General features: G+C 39.8%; 1 protein-coding gene across 2 annotated transcripts in view; it reads right to left on the bottom strand.

Annotated features, from left to right (window-relative positions):
* c21h10orf90 (chromosome 21 C10orf90 homolog) overlaps positions 1–16717 on the bottom strand; it is a 201218-nt gene that overhangs the window by 165705 nt on the left and 18796 nt on the right. For both annotated transcript variants that reach the window (XM_072239779.1, XM_072239780.1), the window contains exons 2-3: positions 13217–13998; positions 6386–6470 (exon numbers count right to left, since the gene is read on the bottom strand). In XM_072239779.1, the coding sequence (XP_072095880.1) occupies positions 6386–6470; positions 13217–13831 (700 nt within the window). In that variant the 5' untranslated portion in view covers positions 13832–13998. The remainder of the gene's footprint in view (positions 1–6385; positions 6471–13216; positions 13999–16717) is intronic.

Below are 16717 nucleotides of genomic sequence, written 5' to 3'. Positions count from 1 at the left end.
TATCCAAACCATTGACCAATCATTTACCTTCACTCTCAGGATGAAAATCCTCGCCCATATTTTCTTTCCATTTCACATTAACATGTGCATGACATGGGAAGCTACAACAATAAATGAAAAGCTGTTGGAGGAAGCCACTTAGCCTAACAAACCAGAGAGTTCATTGTACAAGGTCTCAATTGGTCTGCAAAATGACTGTTCAAGTCAATCTATGGTCCTAGTTGAGGTGAAACATGGCAAATGAGAATAGATTGCCTTGAAGGGGCACTAATCAGGTTGCAGCAATAGTTCTTATCTTTAAGCAGTCATGCGTATAGTCAAATATAGGGGTTAACAAAAGAATATTTTAATGTTGAAGTATCATAGCAAAAGCATCGAAGGAGACAGTGGAACAGCCACGCACTGTCGTCCTTGCTGTTTATGGAGAGAGGACACTTGTTGACTTTAGCATGGCATCAGCTACTGTATCTAGCATATCCAAATATGCATTGCAGTTTATTGCGGAGTGAGTAAACCCAGGAAATCAAGTGCTGTGATCACCTTGGCTGTGTTACACTGCAGTGTGTTATTAGTCTGTTGGCAGACAGCACAGTCTTTCAAATCATACCCAAAGAGGATACATTTTCTAATGAATCATTATTGTGAGAAATTATGATACACTGTGGAGTGCAAGGATATCAGTGAGCACTCCTCTTAGTTTGTCTATCTTAGCTAAAACTACTCCATTTCCACCCCAATGCCATGGTCTTTCAGCCTTTTGCTAATGCTGCCCAGCCTATAGCCAGGATGGAGTGGCTGAAAGCTAAAGTGATTTCCAGTTTATGATAGAGATGGCACTTCTCCTCTCTCACCACCACCCTACACACTCCCCCTGATCCTCAGACTGCACACATTTCCTGGAGATTATGTGGTCATTGATGAAGTAATGATAGCCCCACAAAGTCAGACAAAAACACTGGCAAAGGATCCCAAAAAAATATGACAGTCATGACTTTATTAATTTGGACTTTTCTTAAGTAGAAGCAAATGCAATTTAATTCAAGATTGTCTTAAAATTACAATAACTACATCTCAAGATTCATGCTGGAAAATGATCCCAGTTTTTTTTTGATGACAAGATTAGGAAGGTAAATAAAATTTTTTGCTATTTTCTGCATGATGCAAATATTTTACTTATTGACTTATTGCAACACTCAAAGAGAGCATTCAGTCCATTATGTCCATGACAGCTCCCAAAAGACCAATCTCATTGGCCCCATTTCTCCCTCCTTATGTCTCTGAAGCCCTGCAATGTACTCTCTCATGCCCATTATCCCCACTTGACTCTTTGCTAACACAGGGAAGTAATTTACAGTCATCAGATAAACTGCCCCAGCACATCTTTGCAAACATGAGTAAAATGTGACTGGATTGCATCATCAATAGCTCATCTCTTTGATGTCTTCTAGTTGGATATGACTGTGATAAATTTAGACTACATTTATCTTCTGACAGTGGAATCAGTACAGATACCCTACTAATTCCAAACATATCTTTTGTGACTCTCAACAAAAGCCACCAGAGAGACATGCTGATGGCAGTATAAAAATATTTACCTGGCACACACACAAGCTGACAGTATTTGGAGACATTCTGGAGAGCTGCTCCCTGACGCAGTGAACATCACATTTTAATATGCTAGAGATCAAAGCTAACAGCAGGACAATTCTATAGTTACAATGCATTCCTAATGCTTCATTTGAATTACATATAATTTAAAAACACATAGATCTTCACACCAACAATCCATACACCCAAAATGATTGTTAATCACTGCTGTTTCTCAGCTGCTTTCATGCATATGCAGACATCTCGGGTCAGTGGGGTGTTTCTTGAGCAATGGGGTGTTTCCTGTTTTGCATTTGACCCCAATCTGCAGCTGCAGGAAAACCATTCTTCTGAGCTGCATTTTAAATTCAATATAGGATCGTCATTCAGACCTGAAGACTGGTTGCTGTTGAAGTTAATATTTGCTATATACTGTAACTCCAGAATACACCCTAATAATATTTGTGTTTCCATTTGTGCTACAATTATGTTCATAACATTGTACTCTCTGTAAATAAGCTTAAAGATTATGTAAATAACTGGTTTGCTTGTATATTCTTAGATTGCATGTTAGACTCAAGTCTTGCTGGCTAGTACATTTTGCTCTATGTGCATGGAAGCCAATGAAGTAATAATTCAACTTCCTTTTTATTTGCCATAGTAGCTTCCAATGAATTAGTAGGTTTTAGTTTAGAACGAGAACAAGCAATACTTGACCCAGGAAGATAATTGCCTCTCCTCTTGAATCTATTAACACTTAGCATCGTATGTTAAGGGAACAGTAGGTCAAAATTCCACAGGTTTGGCTATAAAGTGTAAAATACATTCATGCGGGAATAAAATCTCTGAAAGAGTGCTCTGAAAACATAGAGAGAGAACAATATTAATATTCAAAGATTTGTCTAGGAATATTTCCCTTGTTTTAAATTCCAGAGTCAATCTTAGCCTTTTTTAAAGGCTAAGTATAAAATTGTATTTCAAAGACATACGAGAGGTGATTGATAAGTTTGTGGCCTAAGGTAGAAGGAGTCAAATTTATAAAACCTAGTACGTTTATTTTTAAGCATAGTCCCCTCCTACATTTACACACATAGTCCAGTGGTCGTGGAGCATACGGATCCCTTCTTTGTAGAAGTTGACGTCTTGGACTTCCAGAAAGTGGTCCACAGCAGAGGTGATTGATAAGTTCGTGGCCTACAGCGGAAGGAGATGAGTTATACAGTTCTCATTACATGCACGTGCAGTTCAACTCTTTGAGTGATTATGCAGAAAGTTTGAAGTTAATAACTTATCGCCTTCTACCTTAGGGCACGAACTTATCAATCACCCCCGCTGTGGACCACTTTCTGGAGGTCCAAGACGCCGACTTCTACAAAGAAGGGATCCGTATGCTCCACGACCTCTGGACTAAGTGTATAAATGTAGGAGGGGACTATGCTGAGAAATAAATGTGCTAGTTTTTCTAAAATTGACTCCTTCTACCTTTAATCACCCCTCGTAATTTATTTTCTGTTCCAGTCTTCACTGGTGACTAGGGACTTCTTGTGGGATTCATCTCTGAAGAAATAAGCTATGAAGGATCATAGATTGAAAACATTCCTGCACTGTTCCAAATATTTATAATTTGCAATTAACTCTGATGGCTTGATTGAATCTGATATCAACATTTTACAACACAGAATCCAATTATTTCTCCAGACAGCTTAATAGAGTTATAGAGTTTTATGCAGCATGGAGTCAGGCCCTTTGGCTCATCTCATCCATGCTGACCAAGATGTCTACCTGAGCTAGTCCTATTTGTCTGCATTTGACCCACATCCCTCAAAACCTTTCCTACCCATAACACAAATTTATTGACAATATATTTTAAAAATAACCTTCAATACTGCACAATATGCATGTTTGCTGACATTTGCTTTTCTTGCCTTCCTAAAGAAATGAAGTAAAAATCATAACAGTGTTTGGTTACAAGGTTTTTCTCATAAATAAATACTAATTAATCTTCTAATTATTTGTTGAAGTATTCTAAGAAAATAATGCTGTACTTAGATATGAATTCAGCAAGTTTGTGACACGAAATAACGGGGATCAATTTCAACAGAAAATATTATGGGACTTCTGCATATTTGGCTGGTGGCAATTTCTATTTTTAATGACATGAATCATGAAAACTTGGTAACTTGAGCTTGATCCCCAACTCTAAGGTCACAGAGTACCCGTCAGATAATTTTAGCTGAAGGAGGTTCTTATCAGTGTTGGAAACAAAGTGATGAAGGGTAAGAAGCATCTCACCTTGGAGGGAATCTGATTACACTGCTATTGTTAATGATGGCAGTAATAACGAAAATCTGATGAAAAGTTCAATTGTCTGAAACATTAGCTCTGTTTCTTTCTACACAGATGCTGCCTGGTCTGTGGTGCATTTCCAACATTTTTGTTATTATTTCAGTTTTCAATCAACAGTAGTATTATTCTACTTCTTGAGAGAATGCATTTTGTCTAATGTGTAAACAAGTTTTAAAAGAAAGTAAATAAAACAAGAACTTTGTAATTTGTTTCTGGACAGTTTAAGTCTGTCATATATTTTTCTTTGGATTTAGAAATGACATGCGGCTGCAGTAATTTACTTCCATGAGGCTTTGAAATCTGGGAGCAATTCTTTTTGACTGCCACATGCCTAATAATTATATTCCCTATTATGTAGAAATGGCCATATATAATACAAATATTTGTAATACAAGTCTGTGGACAAAAATAGGAAAGATGATAAATTAGCAAGGGGGAATAGAAATATCTTGGGGTTATTACTAGGCTGCCATTAATTAAAAAAATGTTTTATGTGGTGTACTGAATACTTCAGACTAAATATACGTGCCTTCCTTGAAGGCTCATATGAAATAGTTGACACGAGCATGATTGACATGCATAGCCAAATGACCATGTTGTACATATTATGTAAGTAACACTCATTGAGGTGCAAGATTTTTATTTTTATTATGTCTCAAGATGGTGCAATGGATCATCCTCCTGATAACAATTCAACAGCATGAAGGAAATAGTGCCAACCAACTGTTAATTCCTCTCCAGAGTTCTTCCTGAGACCTAACTAAGGACCAACAGACTGAACAGATGCTGCGGGCACTGGAAATGTGAGATTAATGACGTTGTTAGAATTTTGAGTGAGTGACCTGTTATCAGAGTAAGCCAGTTCAAGCACAAACTGGAAGGCTGGTTATCTGAATTGTGTTCATTCATTCCTGAGTGCTGAGGGTTGCAACAAGCCTAATGGAAGATCTAATGTACACCAGACTTCACTAAAGCAAATGTTACAGATCAAAAGCAGAAGTGTTAGAGTAGGAAAGGGAAATTAAGCTGAGACTGAAGGCTCAGTTTCACCCTTGTAGACTGACTGATCGTCCAGTCTGTTTTAGAATTTTCCAATGAACTGGAAACCATATGAAGAAGAACAATGAATGCAGCACACTAATCTGGAAGAAGTGCAATTTTCCATTGAGAGGCATGTGTCCCAGCACAGCCCAGGTAGTAGTCGAGTACAAGACCCCTCCAGCAGGTAACCATCTCTGCTGATAGAACAGCATTGTGAAACACCATCTACAGACCAAAGTTACCTCTGTCACTAAATGTTAAATACAATCACAAACATTCAAAATTACATAGTATCTGTTTAAAAATTGCTAAGACAATTTAAACTAATTTTACTAAATTCCAAAAGCACACACAGTGTATACACAGATGAAGACCTCTTATGAGCCAATTATATTATTACCAGGCTTACAACTTCAAAATGCAATGAAGGTAGTCAGAACCTTCCCCACGTATAAGCAGCCTTCATTCTTCACAGTAAGTCAAAGACTGAGTTTATAGCCAATTGCACAATACATGTATGCACGGGTGCAATGAAAAACTTTGCATCAGCATCACAGGCACACACAGCATCACATAAACAACAATCACAAGAAAAACATAAATTATTTACATTTTTAACCAGAAAGGACACAATTACAACAATAAAAATTTCCAACTTAGTACAAAGTGTCATGGTATTGCTAACTAGCGATTAGTATTTTACTGGCTGGTTCAAGAAGGGAATGGTTGAAGGGAAGTCACTGTTTTTGAAGCTAGTGCTGTGGGACTTTTGGCTTTGGTTGCTGCAAAAAGATGGCATGGCCCAGATGGTGGGATTTTTGATGATGAATGTTGTCCTCTTGTGGTAGTTCCTATTGCAGATTTTACCAGTGGTAGGAAGGGACGTGCTCGTGATGTATTGTGCATAGTCCGCTACTCCCTGCAATTGCTTAGATCCCTGAGCATTTGAAACGTCACATAAGAGCATCATGCACCCAGTCAGAATACTTTCAACAGTACATCTGTAGAAAATTGTTAGAGTGTTTGGTGAAAAGCTATCCTCCTTAACTTCATTAGAAAGCTTCCCTTATGATTGCATCTATGTGCTGGACCAGGGACAGATCATCTAGTAAGGTGACTTGTTAAAGCTGCTGACTTTCTCCACCACCAATCCCCCAATGTAGGCCAGAGCCTGTTCACCTCTTTCCCTTTTCTGAAATCAATAGTTTTGCTGATGTTCAGCAAGAGGTTATTATTACGGCATCACTCAATCACATGGGCTATCCTGCCATAAGGATAGCCAAATGCAAACAACACTAATATCAGAACATGCTGTATTATTTGCCTATGCTTTTGCACCCGTCCAATTGCAAAACTTTTGCTTTCAGAAACTTTTCTTTTAAGCACAAGGTTTGTTTAAACTGGTCCCTACCTTGAGTAAGCTCGTCTTCACCCCTGGTCCTCAATCTATTTTTGCTGTTTTGAACTGATGGAAAGGGAAGATTCATTTTCTTGTTCTGTTGCAAACAAAATTAGAATCTTATTAACATAGTATATTTTTTCATTAGCACAGCAATTTAATTCAATTTTAATTAAAGCTTTACTACATTTGCTAATTGTTACATTAAAATAAAACAGAAAGAGGATACATTACAAGAAGCTCTCATTAACTTGAAATTTGTAGTTGTATAGCTATTTAGTTACTTTAATACTTTTGTTCAGAGCCACCTCCTGTCAATTATTCCTAACCTGCAAAAAGAATGTAGACGAGATAATATGGTGCCATTAAAAACATCACTTTCCTGAGAGAAGTGTAACCATGGTCATTTCTAAATCATTTTGTATCACTGGAAATTCAACTAAGCATTTCTGGAGTGATTGTACTTGCATGTTTGGCACAGTTTTAGCATCACACCCACATTAATGATGCCAGGCCCATGTACAGCCAACCAAATTAGTCTTTCATATTCTGTGAGAAATAATTTTTATTTATTTTATTGATTGAGATACAGCATAGAGTAGGCCCTTCCAGCCCTTCAAGCTACACCACCCAACAATCCCCCCAATTCAATGTTAGCCTAATCATGGGACAATTTACAATGACCAACTAACCCACTAACTAGTCCGTCCTTGGACTGTCCCAGGACACTGGAGCACCTGAAGGAAACCCACGCGGTCACGGGAAGAACATACAAACTCCTTACAGGCAGCAGTGGGAATTGAACCCAGTTCAAATAATCATTGATCACTGATGAAACAATCATGGATTCATCACAGAGCCAGATACCTGGACCCCACTAAGCTAAGACCTGTGCTCGATTAAAGCCCCATTTTCATTCACAAACCTCAGGTCACCATTTGCCAAAGCCGGCCCCTCGATTGCCTAAACAACCAATCAGCACATCCCTAATTTGAAATTCCAACACTCTGATACTTAATTAGCACATGTCCCAAGTCACCAGCTATCAACTCCTCACCAGCCCTTTCCCATCTCCCAAACCTGACCTTAATTCTAGATGGTGCATTCTTCTTTGTGTACTCTCCAAATTCTGTTCAGTTAAGTCCAAGACCCAGATGAAGTCTGCAGTAAATCTTACAATGACCACATGCAGAAGTCCAGGCATATATCTTCATAGGTAGCAATATAGCCAGGAGAGAAGGATTGCAGAAACATTCAATTAACTTCTTTGGCATTTTTTCTTGTTTTATGACTTATGGACAGGGTGAGTACATGCATGCTTTCCCTCCTCGGGTTGGGTGAATCTAGAATTCAAGGCTTAGGTGCAAGCTGAAATAGGGTCAGGGGGTAGTACAAATGTGGAATGAGATATCAGAAGAAGTATAGATGTGTTTCAATTGTTACCATTTAAGGGAAGTGCGTGGATGAGAGAGAGATGAAGGGCTATGGTCCAGATACAGGTAGATAGCACTAAACAGAAAACCAAGCATGGACTAGGTGGGCCAAGGACCCTGTTTCTGTGCTATAGTGCTCCATGACTCTATCTTTTAGAAATCAGCTGATGCAATTTCTCAAAAGATCCAAAGGACATTAGAAACCCAAACTTCAGCTTTTTATGAATGTCAGGCATGAAATAGATGGACCAAAGAGCCTGCTTCTGTGATGTAGTGCTCCATGATTCTGTTGAAGACTCTGTCTTTAGGAAATCAGCTGATGCAATTTCTCAAAAAGCCACTGGATCCTAAGGAGATTAGAAACCCAGAATTCAGCTTTTTATGAGGTTATCACCTCTGATGGACACTGATGATAGCATGAGATTTCTAATCACTCAATGGTAGAGATAAAATATCCCACAATTTTCATGATCAAACTGGTCTAACTAGTTACACAATGAAGCAGTCAAGCCTGTATCCAAAGCAGAAAGCTGAAAGATCAAGTTCTACTAAATGGTTTCAACTTCTAACTTTTTCAACTTCTAATTTCAGTTGGTATTTCCTGCATTGTTGAAACTAAGAGTTTTTAAATTGCCTTTAAATTAAGTCTTTGTATGTCTCTCCAGAAATATTTCCTTGGCACCATCTAAGGAAGAGGAGGAAATTCAGTTGTTTTCTGGCCAATACAAGTTTTCTCAACCAACATCAAAACTGATTAGTTGTTTGTGCGATTAGGTGATGTGTTTACTAACACAATAATAATAAAAGCCCTTCAAAAATAATTAAATGGTTGTGAAACTAAATAGGATATTTATAATGTGTTACATAAATGCAAAATCTTCTCACTGTAATGTTGATTCCTCTCAGGTGCTGGAAATGTACTCATTTCAAAGAAGTGCTGGCTGGACACCAGAAAAGGTGATCATCATTAATTAACATTGTACTTTCAACAAAGAGGCTCAAAGGATTTTATTTTGAAAAATCGACAGGACTTGAATTTCAGAAATACATTAAAGTAAGCTGAAGGTCATTCCATGAATAGTTAGAATTATAGTGTCAAATGTCGTGACAATTTCCTCAGTGGTGTGCCTCAGGATTTGGTGCTGGTCCTATTGGTGTTTGTCGTCTATTTCAACAATTTGGATAAGAATGTATAAGGCATGGTTAGTAAGTTTGCAGGTAGCACAAAAATAGGTGGTATCATAGAAAATGGAGAAGGGTAACAAAAATTACAGGGGAATTTTCATCAGCTGAGTAAGTGGGCCAAGGAATGGCAAATGGAGTTTAATTCGGATAAGTGTGAAGGTGTTGCATTTTGGAAAGTCAAATCCGCATAGGACTTTCACAGAGATAGCAAGCCCCTGAGGAGTGTTGTAAAGCAGAGTGACTCAGAGCACATAGTTCCCTGAAGGTGGAGTCACAGGTAGATGGGGCGGTGAGGAAGGTTTTGGCACAGCAGCCTTTGTAAGTCAGAGTATTGAATATAAATGTTCAAAGTACAATCATGAGGCTGTACTTGGAGTATTATGTTCAGTTTTGGTCACTCTACTTTTGGAAAGAGTGCAGAAATATTGGTAAGGTTGCTACCAGGACGTAAAGGACTGAGTTATATTGAGACACTGGATGGTCTAGGACTTTATACCTTGGGGCATAGGAGACTGACAGGTGATCAGTTAGAGGTTAGAGGCCAAAAGCAGGAGCATGGGGTTGAGATGGTACAAATAAATCAGCCATGATCAAGTGGGGAGCAGACTCAATGGGCCGAATCACCATGTTCTGCTCCTATATCTTGAGGTCTTATAGTTTTACAGATGTGTATAAAATCATGAGGGGCACAGATCGGGTCTTTTTTCCCAGAGTAGAAAAGGTTAAAACAAGAAGACATCGGTTTAAGGTGAAGGGGGAAAAGAATCAAGAGGAATTTAGGAGCAACTTCTATGCACAATGGGTGGTAAGAATGTGGAACGAGCTGTCAGAGGAAATGGTTGAGGCAGGTATAATAAAACACAAGTACATGGATTGGAGAAGGTTATTGACCAAAGGCTGGCAAATGGGACTAGCTTAGATAGTTCACCTTGACTGGCCTGACTCCATGCTGGTTGACCTATGATTCCATACCAGGCAACATCCCGGCAAATCTTTTCAACACTCTCTGAATTTGTACCACGTTATTTCTTGAGGTGGCAACCAGAATCGTACATAATACTCCAAATGTTGTCCAGTCAATATTTTGCACAGTTACAACATGACAGTCCAACTCCTATACTCAATGCCTTGTCCTTAGAAGGCAAACATGACAAATGCCTTCCCCATTACTCTTTCCACTGGTGTCACCACTTTCAGTGAACTGTGGACTTGCACTCAAAGTTCCTTCTGTACACCGATGCTCCTAAGGTCCCTTTCGTTTACTCTATATGACTGACCAGAATTTGACTTTCCAAGGTACATTGTATCATAATTGTCTGGATTAAGTTCCATCTACCATCATTGCACCCAACTTTCCAGCTGATCTATGTACCGAAGCATCCTTACATTGCATTATTGCGATCAATTTGTTCACAAGCTTATAATGAGGCCCACTTACATTCTCATCCAAGACAATGATATATATATGACAAACAAAAAATCTCCCAGGCCCAATCCCTATGGTAGAGCTCTGTTACAAACTTCGTTAAAAGGGCACTCACCCATCATTACTCTCTGCCACTAATCATCGAGCTAACTTTGGATCCAGTTTTCTTTAACCCTATGGACCAGTCCACCATGCAGAAGGTGCTGGTGCAAGGCCTTCCTGAAGTCCATGAAGACCACATCTTCAACTCTGCCTTCATCAGTTTTCTGAGTTACCACTTCAACAATCTCAACCCAATTTGTGAGATGTGTTCTCCTCTGCATAATACCATACTGACTTCTCCTAATCATCCAGATCCTATACACTGGCTAGTCTAGTCCGTACACTGGAATTATCCAGTCCCTACACACTTATATCCTCCATCAAGAAATCCTTAAAGCTGTCTGCTTCTTTCTTGACAGCATACCCAACCGGTTCCCTCCACCATTACCCTCCAATGTCTGGTGGAACTGGTCCTCAGCCTCAATAATTTCTGTTTCAGTTCCTCCCACTTTCTCCAAACTCAAGGGGTAGCCGTGGACACCCATGTGGGTCCCAGCTATGCCTGTGTTTTTGTTGACTGTGTAGGATAGTCCACATTCCAAGTTTTCCCAGAAAATGCTTCCCAACTCTTTCTGCTCTACATTGACAGTTTCATTAGAGCTGCTTCAGGCACCCATGCTAAGATCATCAGTTTCATCAGCTTTGCTTCCAACTTCCACCCTGGCCTTAAATTCATTTGGCCCATTTCTGGTATCCTTCTCCCCTTTCTCGATCTCTCTATCTCCATCTCAGGAGACAAACTGTCTGCCAATATCTTTTATAAAGCTATTGTGCAAATGCTATTCCCTTTTATCAGTTCCTTCATCTTCACCGCATCTGTGACCTATGATGAAGATTTCCTTTCCAGGACATCAGCAATGTCGTCCTTCTTCAAAAAATGGGGTCCTTTCTTCCTCCATTGATGCTGCCCTCACCAGCATCTCCTCCATTTCCCAGACATCCAATGCTCTCCCCATCTTCCCACTTCCTTAAAAGAGATAGAGTTCCTTTTGTCCTCACCTACCATCCCATGAGCCTCCATATCCAATAAATCATTCTCCACAACTTCCGCCATCTTCAACGGGGTCCCACCACCAAACACAACTTTATCTCCCCCAACCTCCGCTTTCTGCAGAGATTGCTCCTTCCATGATTCCTTGTCTATTCGTTCCTCCCCACTAATCCCCCTCCTGGCACTTGTCCATGCAAGCTGCAGAAGTACTACACCTGCCCATTCACCTCCTCCCTCACCTCCATTCAGAGCCCCAGACAGTCTTTCCAAGTAAGGCAACACTTTACCTGCTAATCTGTTGGTGTCATCTGCTGTGTCCAGTGCTCCCGATGTGGCCTTCCCTACATTAGTGAGACCCGACATACATTTGGGAACTGCTTTGTCCAGCATCTCCGTTCCATCAGCAGAAAGTAGAATTTCCCAGTGGCCAACCATTTTAATTCTTATCTCCATTCCTATTCCAACATGTGTGTCCATGGCCTCCTCTTCTCCATGATGAGGCTACTCTCAGGTTGGAGGAACAACCCCTCATAATCCATCTAGGTAGTCTGATGGCATGAACATCAATACTTCATCTTCTGGAATGTTCCCCTCCCCCTTCCTTCTTCCTCAACTCCCCACTCTGGTTTCTTACTTTTTCTCCTCACCTGCCTATCACCTCCCCCATGCCCTTCCAGTTTCCCTTTCTCCCATGGTCCACTCTCCTCTCCTACTAGATTCCTTCTTCTCCAGACCTTTAACTTTTACACCTATCACCTCCCAGCTTCTTACTTCATCCCCCACTCCTCCCCTGTCCATCTGGCTTCACCTATCATTTTCTATCTGGATCTCCTTCCCCTTGCCCCACCTTCTTATTTTGGCATCTTCTCCCTTCCTCTGTGGTCCCGATGAAGAGTCTTGGCTCGAATCGTCAACTGTTTATTCATTTCCATAGATGCTGCCTGGCCTGCTAAATTCCTCCAGCATTTTCTATGTGTTGTTGCTCTGGATTTCCACTGTCAGCTGAATTCCTTGTGGTTATGCTCTCTTAAAAATTCCCTGATACCCTAAGTGAACTGAAGTCATGTCCATCAAAATCATCTCCAACAACTTCCCTACCACTGATGTAAGGCTTAATGGCCTGCACATTCCATTCTGATCTCTTCTGCCCTTTTTCGGCAATGGAACAACATTCCCCCGTAACTAGCAAAGATGGAAAAGATCTCCATCAGATCTCCAGCAGTCTCCACTCTTTCTTACCTTTGCATTCAGTGTTAGATGCTGTCAGACCCTAGGGATGTCATCCACCCTACCCCACGCCAATTCCTCTTTCCTAATATAGACGTGCCCCAGAACATCGGTGCACTCCTTCCTTACTTCACCATCCTCCACATCCTTCTCCCTGGTGAATACTAATGTAAAGTAGTCATTTAGGATCTTGATCATATTCCCCCCATCCATGCTTAAATTACCTCTTTGGTCCCTGAGGGATAACTACATTCCATTTTGAGATTGGAAATTTAATTTAAATGGAGACAATACTTCACTATAATAATCAATGGTGAAGTATTGTCTCCATTTAATATCCACAATTATAAATGTAATGGTATAAAAAACAAATTAGAATGTCGGCTGAAACCACGAATGATTCTCTGACTACAGGAGAACATTATTATTATTTTTTCAATATCATTGAATTACAATCTGTACTTTCTTTCTAGGCTTACCTCTGTGCAGTACCATACTGGGGTATTATTGTCATATTTTTCATTGTCGATATAAGTTGGAAAACATCGCTTTGGTAATTGATGGTATTTTACCGTATCAGATGTGACTAGTGTAATATACTGTTTCCTTTGCACACAGGAGTCTTTTATTTGTACTTTCTCAGTTCTTGCACCAAAATCAATTTCAGCATTGGTTGTTCTGTAAGCTGTGGAATCTTGGGTTCTCTGGGCAGTGGTTGCAAAAGGCTTTTCTGAATAGCTCAATTTAGACATGTACTTTGTAGAACCTGAATAACACTGATTCAGTCCTTCGCTGTAGCCAAGTTTGTCATTTACATTCTGGTTGTTCAGGCTTGCTGTGCATGTAATGTAATCACTAGACAGCTCTGGCATTGATACACTTTGTAAAGCTGGTGAAGCAGCTCTTTTCTTGAAGTCCTCTGTGACCCTTTTTTGTGCCTTTTGAGCCTGCAGTGAAATGTTTTCCAAACTAATGTTTGCCATAAAAGACCTGGATGGCAAAATCTTCACCGGAGACATCACAAAATCCCAGTAGCTGCTCTGATATTCTTCACTTTTGTAAGATGTAGGCACACATTCAATAGACAGCTCCATTGTTCTGAATCCATGAAATAAACATCAGTCATTTTAGAATATCACAGGTTCATTGCAGTATTTCATATTCTGCTTTTTTGATGATCTGATCAGGAAGTAAAATTCTTTCAGTTAGAGAGTCAGCTTCAGTGTTCAATCCAGATACAAGACAGAAGCATCTGCAGAACCTAAGTATGAAGAACACATTGAATTCCATTATTGATAAATGCCAACTTTGTTAATGTGATCAAATGCAACAAAAACAGATCATTCCTTAGGGTCATTCCCTGATAAATCACCATGTTATAACTCTAACAAATACACATACCTTCATTTCCAATGCAGGATGTGGCTTTTATCTGCTGAACGAGAGAACAGTTGATGCAGATAAATGTTTTATAACGTGAAGAAGCTTTGTAACCCGATCTGCTCACTTGCTTCGGGATTGATTACGCTATGAAGGCTTTATAGCTTTGCTCAGTCTGCATATGCATTATGCAAGTTGACCCAATAAAGTATATAAATTGTTTTCCGGCTTTGACTACACTTAAAACTTGTTTATTCATCATACGTTTGTAACCATCAGAAAATTTTCAAGTCATGCGTGAAATAACCAAGCAAGTCTTCCCTCAAAATGAACAAAAGACAGCTCTGTTAGAATTCAAGGCAGAGATCACAGGGGTTCCATTCAGAATGAAACTGTTATCTTTTTAGATTGAATTACTTCTTTATTTTATTTGGTGTTGCTATTTTCAATCCAGGCATGGTATATATTCTACAGTTGTTTTGCAAAATCATATGAAGTTTGATATAAATATCTTATTTATTTTATAAATAGATTTGCTTTTAAATTCATTGGTAATTCCTTAACAACCAATATTGCTATGTGCAGTTTATTAATTTGCTTCAGGGGTTTGTTTCTGATTTAGCAAGACTAAATTCTTCTGAACACTACATGAGTGCAGTGGAGATTGGCAATGGTGTTGCTGGGACTCGGGGACTGAGTCAAGGAGAGAAGTTAAGCAGGTTTGACTTTATTCATTGGACTGTGGGAAACTGAAGTGACAGAGGTGTATATAATCATGATGGATATAGCCAAGGAGAATGCATATCCATATGCCAACCATATACAAATGCATACAGTCTTTATCCCAGAGTGGAACTCAGAACCCTAGGTTTAGGGTGAGAGGGGAGAGATTTAATAGAAACCCAAGAGGCAACATATTGCACCATATTCTGGTGGTGAGCATATGATATAAACTGTCAGAGGAAATGATTGAGGCAGGTACATTAACAACAGTTCAGAAGCACTTGGATAGGAACATGGATAGGAAAGGTTTAGGGTAAGGAGTTTCCAATCTTTTTTTATGCCATGGAGGCTTACCATTCACCAAGGAGTCCATGGACCCCTGGTTTCGGGGAATATGGGTCAAATGCTGGAAAATGGGAGGAGCTTAGACAAGAATCTTGGTCAGCTTACACCATTTGGACCAAAAGGCCTGCTTGCACACTGTATGACTCTATGAATCTATAGTCAACCAGATAACAAAATGTCTTCAGTCCATAATGGTCTGGGTTTTGTTCTAAGCAAGAAACACTTCTAAAATAAAAGCAGGTCAGATTGGAGAGTTAATACTTCAGATCTGCAACTTTTTGATGTTCATCTCACTGACAGTTCCTCAGGGACTTTTGAAGACTTGTCAGTTGATATAACATCCTGCTTGCTTTTGTTCAAGGCCTTCTACCAGCATGAACAAAGCAAGCATTAGAAAATGCTGAGGATGGAAGAAATCTCACCAAAACACAGAATTGTAAACCACAAAGTGAGAAACATAACTACATGTAAACTCTGACTTTTGCCATTTAATCTGATATCGCTATGGCTGATAAAGTCAGCAAGGATGTAGTGCAGAGGCTATATAAGGCATGGGTGAGGCCTCACTTGGAATATTGTGAGCAGTTTTGGGCTCCTTATCTAAGAAAGGATGTGCTGACATTGGAGAAGGCTCAAAAGAGGTTCACGAAAATTAAACCGTGAATGAAAGACTTATCATATGAGGAGCGTTTGATGGCTTAGGGCCTATACTCACTAGAATTTAGAATAAAGGCAAATCTCATTGAAATCTATCGAATGTTGAAAGGCTTAGATAGAATGAATGTGGAGAGCATGTTTCCTATAGTGGGGGAGTCTAGGCCCAGAGGGCATAACCTCAGAATAGAGGGACGTCCACATATAATGGAGATGAAGAAGAGCCAGAGTGTGGAGAATCTGTAGATTTTTTTTGTCACAGGCAGCTGTGGAGGCCAGATCATTGAGTGTATTTAAAACAGAGGTTGATAGGCTCTTGATAAGTCAGGACATGAAAGATTATGGGGAGAAGGTAAGAGAATGGAGTTGAGGGGAAAATAGATCAGCCATGATCAAATAGCAGAAAAGACTCAATGGGCCAAATGGCCTTATTTTGCTTCAAAGTCTTACGGTGTTGTGGGCTCCTGTTCTCCTTATCCCTTTGGTAGCAGATTGCATGAGTTTGGCTTATGCAGTTGGAAAGGCCTAATCAAGTAACAGCAGTGAGGAGAGAAACATTGCAGCTTCTGTGTGTTGGTGATGTAGGGGAAGAATATTTAATGTAGTTCAGGGGTGCAAATCAAGTGGGCCGTTTTGACTTGGAAGGTCTTGGGCTTGCTGAGAATTGCTGCCATGGTGCTCATCCAGATAAGTGGAAAGTACTCCAACACACTCCTGACATTTGCTTTGTAAATGGTGGAACGCACTGTGTGTCAGGAGGGCAGCTAATCACCACATGATACCAGCCTTAAACCTGCTTTCACGTGACATCTTTAGCTGATCCAGTCACTTGGGTGTTTTGCTTATTTTGCTTTTCTCTTTCTTTTGGGTTTGCCCTG

The sequence above is a fragment of the Mobula birostris genome, chromosome 21 (genome assembly GCF_030028105.1).
Source record: "Mobula birostris isolate sMobBir1 chromosome 21, sMobBir1.hap1, whole genome shotgun sequence".
In the NCBI taxonomy this organism is placed as follows: Eukaryota; Metazoa; Chordata; class Chondrichthyes; order Myliobatiformes; family Myliobatidae; genus Mobula; species Mobula birostris.
This window is presented reverse-complemented; position numbering and strand designations above follow the sequence as displayed.